Here is a 15,690-nt window from a genome sequence, read left to right on the forward strand (position 1 = left end):
ATCAAATATTGTAAAAATATTTCCAAAAACTTTTAATTTTGTTTAAAAATTCACCAAGAAATTTCAAATTAGGAATCTTCTCCTATATATACGTGAGCAATTCATTTAGGAATGTAAACATTTGTTAAAGCAAAGGAATAAGGTGACATAGATCAATAAACTATTAGCAAGTCAAATTCAAATTTACCTTAAATCACAAGTCAAGCTGCTGTCTGACCAAGTCAAGCTGCCATCTGATCAGAAAATATTTGCATACTACATCACAAATTGCTCACTTCTTTCCCGGAAAGACACAGGACTGCATCTGGCTTAACATAGTTCTTCAGTTTCATTTACATGCACTAACCAAGTCCAGCAAATGTTAACAATCTCACAGGTATGAACATTTCATGATGATAATTTATGACATGTCTTTTCTTACATTTTGAAAGTATTCTCAAGTTACAATAAAAAAAAATCAGTTGCCAGTATAAGATTTTAATTCCTCTCAATTAAACTGGAACATTTTTTGTATTTTAGAAAATATCCATACTATTGCTTACAGTTTACTTTTTAAAATTTATTAAAAAGCCTGAGCATTATCTTCTATACTTTAAATATGCTTAAAGCACAAGAGCAATTTCAGAAGTTTAGTATTCCATAATGTAATCACATTAATGTCTATCATCACAAAATAAGCCCTTGGTGCTGGCAGTTCTGAAAGCACATGAATACATCTGCCTCAACAGGAAAAAAAAGTCTCTAACTCAGGTAAGATTTTCAAATTAAAAGATTTTTCTGCATAAAGAAACCCTTGTTATTTGATATAATACTGGCAGTGTCATGCTAAGGCCATGTGACCAATATTTTAGCAAAGAAAAAAAAAGCCAAGGTAATTTTATAGTAGCAATAGTTTCTTTTTTTATTTTAATATACTTTAGGAAACAATATACAAAGCTGAGCTTTCCCGCCATTTCCAGACAACAGCAGGAAGCTCCAATTACACAAACTGAGCGTTTTGTGATGGCTAAGAACAGGAGTCAGCACCAGACTCGAACAGTTAGCTACAACACAAGCACCCCTCAAAACGAAATGTCGTAACAGCGAGACAGGTAACCAAGGCTTAACGAACGACAACCACTTGGGAAGTGACTCAATCATTCTTGTTGAATTTCATATTTCATTAAATATCTTATACACAATTTCCTGTTAATATGCTTTAAACAAAACCTCCCTTAAGGAATTATTTCAATTAAGTATAAATAGTCAACAAGAATAGTTCTGATAAAGAATCCCCAGGTAGTTCAAATTCTAATATGCATTGACCGAAGGAAAAGAAAAATAACAATTTTTGTTTGTTTTAACATGTTTATTACAACAGATACAATTCACATCTGACTAGCTTTGTTTCCTCTTTCCCCTCCCACAACCATGTTCATTGGGCCATTTCCTCATAAGCGAGCAATCCATGTACTTTCAGCACACATGCCCAGCAGTACTTTTCAGTCCATTCTAAGAGGGTGCAAATGGATTTCAATAATTTATACAAACAGTGGGTTATGCTCAATCACTGCAAGTTGAAGCTACTGTACAGAGGAATGAAAGGTTATAGAAAAGTGCCATAGCAACAGTGCCGTAAGAAGGGAGAAAAAGAGGAGCTTTAAAAAATGGACAAATCAGATCGAGGATTTCAGAGGGAAATGGAACACACAGGAAATGAAAAACATTTCTCTGCAAAACAAATGGAGAAGCACTGCTCTTGATCAGGTGCAAGTGTGAAAACAGTTGTTTCATGATATTTTGTACACTGCCCATATGGTTCAAAATCGTATCCTTAGACACAGATCGCCTGGCGCTTGCACTGAATTTTTGAAAATGCAAGATTTCTGAATGATAAATTAACCCCCCAAATTTTTTTTTTTTTAAAAAAGCTAATTTTGCAGACAGGTTTACATGTAAAAGGCTAGGTATTTAGCCACCTCAGCATTGATTAGTTTTGGATGTCTAAGCTCTGTTACACATGGCTTCCCATGGCTTCACTCTACAAAACATATTTACAACGTGAAGAATACATCTACAAGAAATCTACATTTCAAGGGTTTTACAAATCAATCTTGTATCTTTCCCCTGAATTGACTCTCACAGACCCCGTCCCCTTGTCATTTCCTTTGCCCAGCTTAACGGTCCAAAGTCTACTTAAATGCAGCTCAAAAATGTTAAGATTGGGCAATAGATTTACAGTTCCTGTACTCAAAACCATGTGCAATTATTCACATCTTCACACCATGAAGGAATTCTGATTTTTTAGCTTTTCAAGTTCCTTAATTTGTTGTCTCAAAAATAGTATCCTGAAAAATAAAAGAAGGCATTAGAACCTGTGTCGTCATATAAACGTTACAGAAAAACCAAATTTTTAATGACAATATCTTATGAATAACTACTAGTTAAGACAAAACAATTAAAAACTGATTAGTCTACAGTTAAGACAAAATAATCATTGAATATATGTAGTGCTTCACTGTATCATCACACACACACACACACACAAAGCAGCAGATATTAAACATGAGATAAACCTACATTACATGTTTTCTGGGCCACAATACAGTAAATCTAGGATTAACCAGATGCAAGCAGCTCAGTGTTTTGAACAACTCTTGTCAATATAAATGTAGGTTCATAAAAATGGAGCCAAGTCAAAGTCCAACTGACAAGTATATTTAAAACAAAAGATAAAACACAAAATCCATAGCTAACTAGATTTCCATAAACTTCAGAAAATCACTCCTTTTCTGACCCCTCTCTTCTGTGAACTATGCCATTTATTGCCTGTAGCAGTGAATTAGGCATAATCATATATTAGCTTGATATCGTGTATACTGTTTCAATAAATTGCAATAAATAACAACATAATTTCCTAAAAGTCAAAACATCTGTTTAGCAAGCCAAAATGAACTTTTATGCTTGTTAGAACTACTTCCAGGGGCTGGCCCAGTGGCGCAGTGGTTAAGTGCGCATGTTCTGTTGCAGCAGCCTGGGGTTCACCGGTTTGGATCCCAGGTGTGGACATGGCACAGCTTGGCAAGCCATGCTGTGGGCAGGCGTCCCACATATAAAGTAGAGGAAGATGGGCATGGATGTTAGCTCAGGGCCAATTTTCCTCAGCAAAAAGAGGAGGGTTGGCAACAGATGCTGGCTCAGGGCTAATCTTCCTCAAAAATAAATAAATAAATAACTTTTTTTTTTAAAAAAAGAACTACTTCCAGAGCAATCCTAGAGTAAAAACTTCCTAGTTGATATTCAAAAAGTACCTCTAGATATTTTAGTAATTGAAATAAAAATTTTCTTTTCCAAGTTCACTATAAATCCCAACTTGGTTATACTAAGTATTTGTGGTTTCAAAACAAGATTAACTCCACCTATGACCCAATGACTTATACAGACAGGACGTGAAGCCACTGAAGTTTGTCCTCATACTGTAATAGGCACTTAAAAAAAATCTATATTATTTATCAGGGTGTAGATATCCTACCTAAGTTATAACAGATTAAGAATTATGAGACAATAAGAGTTCAGATACAAACAATAGGAAAACACTAAGATATACATCATTAGAACTGTTGGGACAATTAAATCCCCACTGCAATTTCCAAGATACCAGTGACACAAGAACAATGTAGACAGTAATTTGAAATTTTAACTAAAATAAGTACCCTCACCAGTAGAGTGCTACCCTCAATTCAAGAGGGGACCCTTTATAATGAGTTGATATCAGCAATTCACTTCTCAAATATTACTGTATCTTAAAGAGTTATAAGAAAAAAAATCCAATGAAGCATTTAACATGGGTTAAGAGAAAAAATCTAGATGCCATTCACCAGGAATATTATTAAATTATGGAAACAAAGTTAGATAGCATTTTGGAATATGATACAATATACTAAAAAGAACTTCAAATTTCAGAAATAAAATTTGATTTTTCAGTTCAATTTAAGATATAGATATATATATATATAATGCTAAGAAACATAAAAATTTATTTCACCAAAAAGCTTACCTTTGCTCTCGCAAAGTTGCTTGAATTTCACATACTCGGACTAGAGATCTTAAATTTTTTAATTCAGTACAAATTTCTGACATGTGAACACTTCCCATGTTATGGGCTTCTTCTCGCAATCTCGATGCCTATAATAAAGAAATGAAAATCACACAAAATATGTCACATTCACATACAAAAAATAAAACATTAAATTTCTGAGTAGAACTTTACACAAAGATTACAGAATCATCTTTTTCCCTGTAAGTCCACAAAAATGGGGTGAATCTACTGCGAGTTGTTCTTTTTTTTTAAAGATTTTATTTTTTCCTTTTTCTCCCCAAAGCCCCCCGGTACATAGTTGTGTATTCTTCGTTGTGGGTTCTTCTAGTTGTGGCATGCAGGACGCTGCCTCAGCGTGGTCTGATGAGCAGTGCCATGTCCGCGCCCAGGATTCGACCTGACGAAACACTGGGCCGCCTGCAGCGGAGCATGCGAACTTAACCACTCGGCCACGGGGCCAGCCCCCTGCGAGTTGTTCTTTTAAAAAACTGTCTCTAATGGTGGAAGGTACTTAAGATTTCCCCTTTAGGTTTCTTAAAATATTATTTCCAATCTCAGAAAAGTACAGCACTAGGACAGGAGGACTAATGATGTGTAGTTAATAAAAGATGCTGGGGGGCTGGCCCAGTGGCACAATGGTTAAGTTTGCACGCTCCACTTTGGCAGCCTGGGGTTCGTGGGTTTGGATCCCTGGCACAGACCTACACACCACTCATCAAGCCATGTTGTGGTGGCATCCCACATATGAAATAGATAAAGACTGGGGCTGGCCTCATGGCCGAGCGGTTAAAGACACATGCTCTGCTTCAGCAGCCCAGGGTTTTGCCAGTTTGCATCCTGGTATGGACCTAGCACCTCCTTAAGCCATGCTGAGGTGGCGTCCCACATAGCAGAGCCAGACGACCTACAAATAGAATATACAACTATGTACTTGGGGGCTTTGGGGAGAAGAAGAAGAGGGGGAAAAAAAAATGGAGGACTAGGTACAGATGTTAGCTAGGTTACCAATCTTTAAAAAAAAAAAGCAAAAGAGGAAGATTGGCACACATGTTAGCTCAGAGCCAATCTTCAGGGGAGGGGGGATGTCAGGGGGTGGGTGGGGGTAGGGTGGCAGCTGGGTCAGCCAAAGCAAGTTCAGGTATAACACTGATAAAAGGGCCTCACTGTATTCACATTATCATGAGATACACAACCTATCTCTGTAAACTTACAGAACACTTCAGACAAGACAGTTATCTGATAAACGGGAGAAGCCAATGGCAGTAACTGGAATATCCTAAGGTCCCTCAGCCCATAGCAAAAATGCTTCCTAACTTCTAGTAGCTAGTCTAGTGGGAGAGTCATAAGATTAACAGTACTAACAGATTCTAAAAGTACCAGAGTGGCAGGCTGAATGGAAAAAGCACACTGGCTTTCAGCCACATCACTGTATCAACTGGGTGAATTTGGTATCATGTATTTGGTCTTAAGGGCCTCACTGGTAAATGGGAAAACTCATTATTGCATTGGTTAGCAGTTTTAAGAAGTGGAGAAAATTAACATAAAGCCCTTAGCACAGAGTTAAATGCTAAGCACTTGATAATGGTAGGTATAACAATAATTACATTAAAATATTTTATGTGAAACCACAAAAAGTTACCTCATAAATACCCTAGAAGTACCTATCAAATATTTTATAAAATGACTATAATCTAATTAGAAATTAGTGGTTTTAAATATAGGTTGAATTCAGTGGTCCAGATTAGATTTTCTAACAGTAGAATTAAGATATATTTTGCTAGTCATCTGAAGGTAAAGCATCTGCTGTGAATCATGTAACATACCTGCTTCTCCGCATGATCAGCAGGCCATCCTTGAACATGTTTGATGAGATTTTCATTGAAGTGTGCTGCTAGCGTAGGTGTTAATGAACACGTAGGTCGGGCAGATGAATTCTGTGGTACAACTGCTGCATTTGATGCATTACTACTAGAAGTATGATTTGGACCAGGTGATGGGCTTCTCTGGCTACTGGAAGAGAAAACACAACTGTTTATGTGCAGTATGTTTAAAAGTAGTTTCTGAGTATCCTAGAAATTGTCAATACTTTCTAATAGTTTAAAGATACCCAAATTCCTAAGAAAAATTTATTTTAATATCAAATAAATAGAATTTAAAATCCAAAGTATATTTTTATCATACATTCGTCAATACACTTTTGGGGGAAAAAAAAGACCCCTTTAAATACTAATGTCAGAGTCAAATTCAAATAACAGTACTCTCCAAATGTGAGAGCAGAACCTGCTGATTTTGAATACTGCAAACACTAATAATGTAACTAAGAAAAGGTCACATTTTAACAATTGTAGATATACAGCACATCTGAATATTATATCTTAAATACATGTAGATAAGGAAGGGAAAAATATGTTGTCTTTGTTTAAACAACAGAACAAAGTACTGAATCAGAGGATGAAGTAATGTGAAGCAAAATACAGGCATATCATAGGATAGCAATGAATGAGTTTAGTGGCAAAATAACACCAAAAAAGTAACACTCTGAAATTGGTTATCTTCTTTTAAAACTGTATGGCTTGGGCTAGGGTTTGGGGAATATGGTAGTGAGAACCAAAAATTTAATCACCCAAGTTGATTTCCTACCTGCTTCACCAGACTTGGCTCTGAATGAATTTCAGTTATTTCCAAAAACTAAATCTCCCAAAGGATGAAGAGTTTTCATCACTGAGGATATTTAAAATAATACTGCAGCCTCTAAAGACAATTTAAAAGAAGAATTTCCCAAAAGTGTTCTGAGCAATGGCAACATTGCTGGAGTAAGTAGACAGCTTCCCAAGGTGATTATTTTGAAGGGAACAACTCTCATTTGGATGTATAAGTTCTGAAATGCTTGTTTAGAAAACAACAATAAAAACAACAGTTGAATTATTTTGCCACCTCATAGCAAGAAATAAAAATAGGAAAATCAATCAAATGAAAATCATTTGAAGTTGTATCGTTAATTAATAAAGAACAGGGACAACAAAATACAGCTCTAACTGACATGCAATCCATATAGGGTCAGAGTTGAAGCTACCAGGAAAGCTGACACATACCAGTTGGAAAATACTGGCCCATGTTTTAGACATGAGATCTTTGACTTTGTCAATATACTCAAATCTAAAACTGCTATGAGGTTAAAAATGATGTCATTTACAACAAAGTATTATAAAATCATGTGCCCTCTTTATACAAGTATCATATACTTTGTTACTCCCATATTTCACTAAGTGAAATTCTAAAGAAAGAGACACTTTCTTCAAAATAACCCAAGCTTCACTCCTAGAGACAATAATCTACTTGTAGATGAGATCTGTCCTTGTAGATTTTATAACACAAAACTAAATTAGGCTATCCATGGATTCTTCCAAGACCAAATTCTATTATATACACATATTTTAATATTCGAACAATGCAGCATGCCATATTAAGGAAAAAATAATGTTATCTCAACACAGAGTATCAACCTACTTTGAGCGCTGAAGACTTCGAGGAGAGACAGGTTCATGACCTTGCTGCTTGTCAGCAGTTACAGGCTGCTGTGTGGCTGATTGTGAAACTGGTCCTTGCTTGACTACTGGAGTACTGACCTGAAATTTCAAAATCTAGTGAGATGGGCTTCTATTTATCACACAGGGCAAACAGCATGGAAACCAGATAAAAGCAAAAGTTCTATCAATGAAACTTTCCAATTATTTATATTCTTCAGTGATTTTTAAGCTAACAAGAGTCGTCCTAATTCTGTTTCATAATAAGATTAATATTCGTGATACAGACATATTTAATCATGTAAACTGTCATTTACATATCCCAAATCCACATACCTCTCCAAATGTAGTTAATAATCTTAAAAACACTGTAAAATCTAGACATTTAAAAAAGTAGAATCAAATGAGTTTCCAAAGGTGGTGTACTGGGAAGAGAGTCAAGATCTGAGACTTAGATCTAGTTTCTTCATACAATGGCCCAGGGGCACCAAATTACTTTCTGAGCACACCAGCATAAGAAAACAGTTCTCCTTGGGGCCGGGCCTGTGGCTGAGTGGTTAATTTGGCGCGCTCTGTTTTGACGGCCCAGGGTTTCGCCGGTTCGGATCTTGGGTGCGGACATGGCACCGCTCGTCAGGCCACGCTGAGGCGGCATCCCACATGCCACAACTAGAAGGACCCACAACTAAAAATACACAACTATGTACCGGAAGGCTTTGGGGAGAAAAAGGAAAAATAAAATCTTAAAAACAAAACCCCAAAACACCCAGTTCTCCTGATTTTGAGCCCAGTTTTCTTTACAATACACTATAATACCTCTTCTGATTTACTGTTACTTCTGTATCAATAATAATAAATGTTACTATATCATGCAAATACAGCTTCTTGAATCCCAACCACATAAGTAGAGAAATGTATAGACTGCTCTATCAAAGAATGAGCCTACATAAAATTCAACTTGAATGGTTTTCATAGAGATGTTACCCTAGAGAGGCAGACCAAGAGGTCTATGACTGCCAGTGGGGATACATACACTATTGATAGTCAGATGCCGCAGAGAGAAAACAAGCGATTTTAAGTCTCAAAGTAAGGCACAAAGGCAGATAAAGCCAGCTGTGATTAAGTCACATCCTCCGGCGGCAGAGTTTTTTGTTTGGGGTTTTTTCTGGATGATTAATATTCTCTCAAACAAATGTGCATAGGCCTGCTACTTCTGAATATAAAAGAACATGTTCTTTTATAAAGAACATTTTTATAAGTTCTACATAAGATCAAATGTCCACTTATTTTTAAAAATGACTACAAAAAGTTTTTGGATGTAAAACTGATAGCCATCTGCTTCAGGGATTTGAAATGCTAATTTTATAAATGACTGTAAAACTAACACTACCACTTAGTTCACTTTTAGTCATCATTTATTGTACTCTTAAGATATCACTCTGATGCTAAGTTTTGAGCTCTAAGAATAGGGTCTCTTTTGCTGAAACTCACATTTTAATTTTTCTCCCATCAAAATACAGGTAAACAACACGGAACTGAATAAAAAAACTCTAACAAGAGTAACTCAGAATTTAAAAAAATCAATCTAGATCGACCCTGAAGCATGTATAATAAATGGTTGAAGTAGGGAAGAAATGAGCCAATAGGAAGACCTAAAAGCTGGCCTACCATCAATTTCAAGCTATGTTTCAAGGCATTTTTATTTTTAGGCATCTGCCTACGATTTTATTTGAATAAGGAACTCTTCAGCATAAAGTTTGAAACAGCCCACTATTTTACAACAACTAAAAAAAATTTCCTCCTATATTTACCATTGAGTAAATACAGACAAATCTCAATGTTTTACTGGTGGTATGCTACAAAGCAAAAAATGGGTATGATTGGGTTTGCCCATGAATTTGTGGGCCAAACTCAAATGATGTAATACAAAATTTGACTGCAGCACTGTAAAGTCCTGTTCACAGACCAGTAAGAAGACACCAGCAGTCTTCTAACTCTGCTCTGAGGAGCCATCCATGGAAGATTTTGCTTGGATAAACACAGGTAGTACAGCTTAGTAAAATGGGTTCTGTTTCAGAAAGACCTAGGTCTCAAATTCTGACTCCACCAGACAAACTAGATTTAACCAAAAGTTTAGTTTTCTTATCTGTTAAATGAGGCAAATAGTGGTTGATTCTCATGATGTCAAAGTTAAATACATATAAAGTTGTTAGCAGAGAAACAGGCTCATTTCTGAAATAAAAGTATGGGAAAAAAGTCACTGGGAAACGTGTCCTCTCATTATCTCTTACAGTTTGAAAACTCTACAAATATTAAGACTCAATTAGTATATCCTTCTTTATCCCGCTGTCCATGTTAGAAACCCCAAAGCCAATAAAGAGAATAGAATCAGTGCATAAAAGTGGTACAGATGTAACTCCCTCCTCCATCTCCCAATTAACTGAGATTCTAACCTGCATCTGTTCACACTCACTGTCATTCACTCCACCATTTCATTCTCAAAAAGGGTCTTCCTACAATACAGACTCTAAATTCTAAATTCTAAAACATTATTAACTTGTTTTTCCAAAAGTAAGTGGTTTCTTTTCCAAATTTCCCTCAAAGGCGACATACCTTTGGCTGTGATGAAACGGGAGGAGTACTAATCAAAGGTTTGATAGGGACTGTGTTAGTTTGAGGTGTGCTTATTCTTGGAGACACATACGATCTTGGGGATGATGCATCAGATGTTAAAGACATTGGAGACTGACTAGATGGCTGGGCTGTAAAAGAGTGAAGTAATTAATTTCAAATAAATCCAAAACCTCTGTAATATACGTGGGGGAGATCTTTGCATCTGTCTACATGTCCCATGTCCCCCAAAGAGAAAACTTATCTGAAAAAGTCAGAATGAGGTACTCACTGGGGCCACACTAAATAAATGAGCTGTGGGACAGAGATAAATTAGCAAACCCAGTGCAGGCCCCCTCTCTCTTTCTAAGGCTGGAGCAAGAAGGTAAGCCTGAACCTATTCTCACATGAAGGCATCCTCACCATCCTCATTTCTTCTTTCTTATTCTACATTTAGGTCCCATTATGTCCCTTAGTCTCCTGCCTCATGAGGCTAACCAGAGGGTTATAAGAGTCTTTTCACAATTATACTTCAATTTTAGACCACGTATTCCTGCTCATTTTATCAGCTTTCTGAATTGGGGCTGGGGAACAAGTCAAAATGACCCTTTTCATTTCCCTTTTGTTCCTAAGCGTATCTCTTTCCACTGGATAGTTTCACGGAGAGGAAGGATAGCTAACTCAAGGCAGGACTCTTGAGCATTTCTGACTAGTTTTTCTAGTCAAAAACTATCTAACATCAACTTGAACCAAATTTTCACTCCTAAAATATATTCAATGTTTCACAAAGATTGAAGGCATATCATAGTGTTTACTTTCAGCTTTGGAGTAAAATATCTTACTAACAACTTAAATTCTGAATTATATGTATATACACTAATACAGATTTGATGACAATACTGTAAGATAAATTTCAAAGCTTGTTCATCTAAAAAGAAAAGGTAAATGAAAATACCATGGAATAAAATAATGTTAAAAATCAAACATAAAATAAGGTCATTATTGTAGCTAATGTCTTCAAACTCTTTTTAAAAACTTGTTATTAATTCCCTTCCCCAAAATCAAGATACAATTCTAGAGATGCCTAAGAATATGAATACCTTGTGTGGAGAGTTGCGCAGCTTGAGAGATCAAAGACGTTATGTTGAAAGCAGATGGTCCAGCAGTGAGAAACTTATGGATTATAGACTGCAGTGAGGCTTGTGTCACAGCTGCTGTAAGAACTAAAAACATTTCATATCTTAAATTCAAATAAAACACAGAGGCATGCATGGCATTAGCACCAACTCGAAAACTCAAGAACCACCCACCCGAAAGTGCGGTGTTTGAACCCAGAACTCTCAAAATCAAAGTCAAGAAGAAAGGCGTAACATACTAGGTCTAGACATGTGAAAGGATCTGAGGCAGGAAAAGAAATTTAATGAGTTTATAATAAACAAAAACCGTATTCTTTACACTAAACTTAAAGTGTTCAGTTAAAAAAAACTCCTCGATGAGACTCTTTAAAAAACAGTAAAGTGTGTTCACTGGAACTTCTGATTATACCACAAACCTATCCATATAAAGTGTGGAATACATGACACAGAATTAACTGGATAAATGGTAGCTATTTCATGTAGCTGGTTGATGAGACAAGCTAACCATGCCCTACATCAGCACCCACCCCAACAATCTTATAAAATGGATATTAAAAAGCTGAATACTTAGGAATATCATGTATTTTTGAAGCATAAGATCTTTGATTATTGACATTTTCCTACGCTACCGTTTCTTCAGTTTGTTGCCCCACTTTGCCTAGTAAAATGTTAACAAATGAAAGAATGGCATTGCTATCTTAGAGAATAAAATCAAAATACAGAAAAGTTGAGGACAATAAGAATAGAAGACTAATGACCAAGTAGCCTGAGATAGCTCCATTTTTAGGACAATGCTTGAAGAACTTAACGACTTAACACTATCAAATATATTATATCAAAGTGTACACAAATAGAAAATTTTGCAACGCTCTTCGTATTTAATGGTTGAATCTGAATGTTTTACGAATTAAAACTACATCCACTTTTATTCAGACTTCTTTGAGGTGGCTGCCTAAATAGTAGCATACTGAAATGCAAGGTTGGAATTAACAATGCAATAAACTAGGAAAAATAACAAAATGTTATCTATTACCTCCCTTCTCAAATTTTTTCCAAGTATTCTAAGAAGGGACTACCCGAATTCCTACTCTTTTAGTAACTAGCATATTTTTAATATTCCAAATAATTAATTACCCATACCAGAAGGTTTTTTTTGAAATATGGCGGATATCAATTTTTTTATATCGGTTTTAGCAAACGTTCTTTGCTTCATTTTTACTTAAAAAAAAATCACCACAAACATTAAGCAGGCAGAACAGTTTATCTTCAGTAACTACCAGGTACATAGTAAGTCTTGAAAACTATATAGAAAATCCAGGCTATTGCTAACTTGATTACAACACCAAAGGCCTTAAACTGTGGGGAATATAAATTTCAAAGAATGAAGTTCAAATGGGCACTTCAAAATGAAAAAAAGACTGTTCCTAAACTGAGGATTTAGTTACTAGTTACATAATTTTGCAAAATGCACATGGATTTTTAAAACTTGTTACTATGAAAATTTACCTTCATTTATTTTGGATATGTCCACATTAGAATTATTAAGTTGCAGTGTGGCTTGCAAAGCAGGAAGCAACTGTCTAAGAAGATTTGGGTCCTGAAGTAATGGAGGTATTGGTGACTGTGGAACAGGAGAAACAGGGATTGCTGAAGCAGATGTTGGAGGTGCAGATGTGGGATTCAGTCCAGAGGCAGAAGACGTGGAAGGAGTTGTGCAAGAATGTGATACAGATTTGTCTCCTGACGTAGATTCTAGATAAAAAGGAAATAACACAGCTGAAAAAATTACTTGAAAAGAGGAAACTGGAACCAACACCAAACAAGCAACTTCCATGTACCAGGCACCTAACTCAAGTAATCTCATTTAATCTCTACAAAATAGCACACAGAGGGGGCTGCTCAGTAAGTATCTGACTAGAAATAATGAGGTATGCATTTTTATATCCCTATTTCATAGGTGAGAAAATTGAAGAAGAAAGATTACATAACTTGTTTCAAGTCACAAAACCTGGTAAAGGAATAATTCAATCCCATCCATGTGTGATTTCAAAATTACCATACTGTTTATTAGCAATGCTGTCTCAAAACACAGTTATGTACTAACCACACAATCAAGAAGCTTCTGTTAGGATAAAAGGACAATTCTCCAGAATTTAACTTATATGTCTGATAAAATAAGGTGAAAGTGTTTATGACCACAAAAACAACATGACAGTGACTTTAATACAAATCAGGATAGGTACCACAGTGAGCAACCCCATATGGGCTAAGGATATTGATAAGAGGTGACTCCTACTTTGAACTTCCTATCCTTAACTATTAAGCTTTAGAATTACATCTTTTCCTTTTGTAATTAAATATATAAGGCAATGAGCTTTTTATCATTTAAAGATTATTAGCACTAAAAATGACATTTTTAATTGCAAAAAAAACCCCCACAAAATCCCCAGCCTCACTATTTTAAAAATTAAAAATGTGTAAAATATGCATGAAAATTCTATTACCTGAAAGCTGTGATTGTAAATTATTTATAAAGAGTCAATACAAGTGCAATCAAAACCCCAATAGCATTTTTGGTAGCATTTGACAGGCTGATTCTGCAACTTATTTGAAAGAAGGAAAGGCTAGTAACAGCCACAAAATTCCTGAAGAAAAAAACATGGCTGGTGACGTGCCTTAAAGATATAAAACATTTATTTAAAACAAAACCAGTTAATGGTAGACTAACCTTTTTTTTTTTTTTAATATATTTAAGTCTTTAGAACTAGAAGAGGGAAACAGAGGAAGCTATCTTTGACATCAGGATGCAGAAAATTACAAAAACCAAAACAATTAAACCTAAAGTATTGGTAACCAAAATATTTTAAGGCACTCCTGTAAATCAAAAAGGACATTCATAGAAAAATGAGCAAAAGACATGAAATGAAAAGACATTTTACAGAAGGAGAAACTTGAATGGTTAAACAAACTGAAAGACACTCAACTTCACTGATAATCATGAAAATGCAAATTAAAGCAACAGGATAGCCTTTCCCGCTCACCAGATTGACAATAATTTAAGTCTGACACGGGCCAGCCTCGTGGCCAAGTGGTTAAGTTCCTGCGCTCTGCTTGGGTGGCCCAGGGTTTCGCTGGTTCGGATTCTGGGTGCAGACATGGCATCGCTCATCAGGCCATACTGAGGTGGCATCCCACATGCCACAACCAGAAGGACCCACAACTAAAAATACACAACTATGTACCAGGGGGCTTTGGGAGAAAAAGGAACAATAAAATCTTAAATAAATAAAGTCTGACAACATCAAATGTTAGCAAGGAGTAATGGGAACACTTAACGTTTCTAGTAGAGACTAAAACGATCTAATCACACTGGAAAAATAAGTTGGCGTTATCTAGAAAAACTGTAGATGCACACGCTTCATGACCCAGTAATTCTCCTTAGGTACATACCCTTAGAGAAACTCTGATTTACATAAATCAGAAGAAACATTCGACAATTTTTATAACAGTATTTTGCTTATTTTAGCAAAAACTAGAAACAAACCAAATGTCCACCAACAGGAAAATGAACACAAATTGGTATCTTCATACCATGGGACTTCACTAATACAGTGACTTTAATGGAGGTAAGAGAGAATTAGAAACAGAGGTCCCATGGTAACGACATTAAGACTGGACTATTCAAGATGTTCATACATCTTCTCTCACAATATTCACCTAAAGACTAAATATGAAAATTTGCTAAAGTATCTTTAATTTCCCATACATACTCATTTCTTGAAGATTTTCAAGCTCATATATATGTTATATCACTGAATTAAAACCGCTATTATGATGTATAGAAGTTTTAGGAACACTGCATTTGAATATTACACTGCTACCTAATAACTAGATGTTCATTTTCAATTCTAGGAACTAAATATTCATTAACCTTCATGGTCCCAGAGATGCTGGGAATTACTAAGCAAGCTTATTGAAAAGGGACACCTCTATCAGCCTTTTTACACCACTCCTGTAAGAGTCCAAAGAACTAGGGGAAATAGCTCTTACAACATGGACCTCATAGCTGCTTTAAGTTCATTTCAAGGATGTGCTGATCAATTATGATGAACTCAGAAGGCCTAAGACATTTTAATTTTTATAAGGCAGATACTTTAATTCTCCTAATGCATACATTTTAAAAGACGGTCCATAAGTCTAAGAGACCACCTATCATTTTCAGCTTTGCTGTTTTGGATTCATAGACAAGTATAAACTTGAATGAAGTAAGATTTTCCTTGTGAAAACCTGCTGTCAGTTATTACATTGTATGGGGCAATTATAGACTACAGGAGCAGTTTTC

At 35.7% G+C, this 15,690-nt stretch overlaps 1 protein-coding gene across 18 annotated transcripts in view; it reads right to left on the minus strand.

The window, feature by feature from the left end:
- Positions 1–875: 875 nt before the first annotated feature.
- The window catches only part of WAC (WW domain containing adaptor with coiled-coil), a 79,590-nt gene continuing 64,775 nt past the window's right edge, over positions 876–15,690 (minus strand). For 11 of the 18 annotated variants that reach the window (XM_070501084.1, XM_014859076.3, XM_044762445.2 and 8 more), the window contains 7 exons: positions 12,855–13,100; positions 11,313–11,435; positions 10,216–10,364; positions 7,586–7,704; positions 5,902–6,088; positions 4,037–4,164; positions 876–2,327 (listed from right to left, as the gene is read on the minus strand). In XM_070501084.1, coding sequence (XP_070357185.1) covers positions 2,258–2,327; positions 4,037–4,164; positions 5,902–6,088; positions 7,586–7,704; positions 10,216–10,364; positions 11,313–11,435; positions 12,855–13,100 — 1,022 coding nt within the window. In that variant the 3' untranslated portion in view covers positions 876–2,257. The remainder of the gene's footprint in view (positions 2,328–4,036; positions 4,165–5,901; positions 6,089–7,585; positions 7,705–10,215; positions 10,365–11,312; positions 11,436–12,854; positions 13,101–15,690) is intronic. The other 7 variants (XM_070501086.1, XM_070501078.1, XM_070501077.1 and 4 more) reach the window with 1 other exon arrangement.

The sequence above is a fragment of the Equus asinus genome, chromosome 29, assembly GCF_041296235.1.
Source record: "Equus asinus isolate D_3611 breed Donkey chromosome 29, EquAss-T2T_v2, whole genome shotgun sequence".
Lineage (NCBI taxonomy): Eukaryota > Metazoa > Chordata > Mammalia > Perissodactyla > Equidae > Equus > Equus asinus.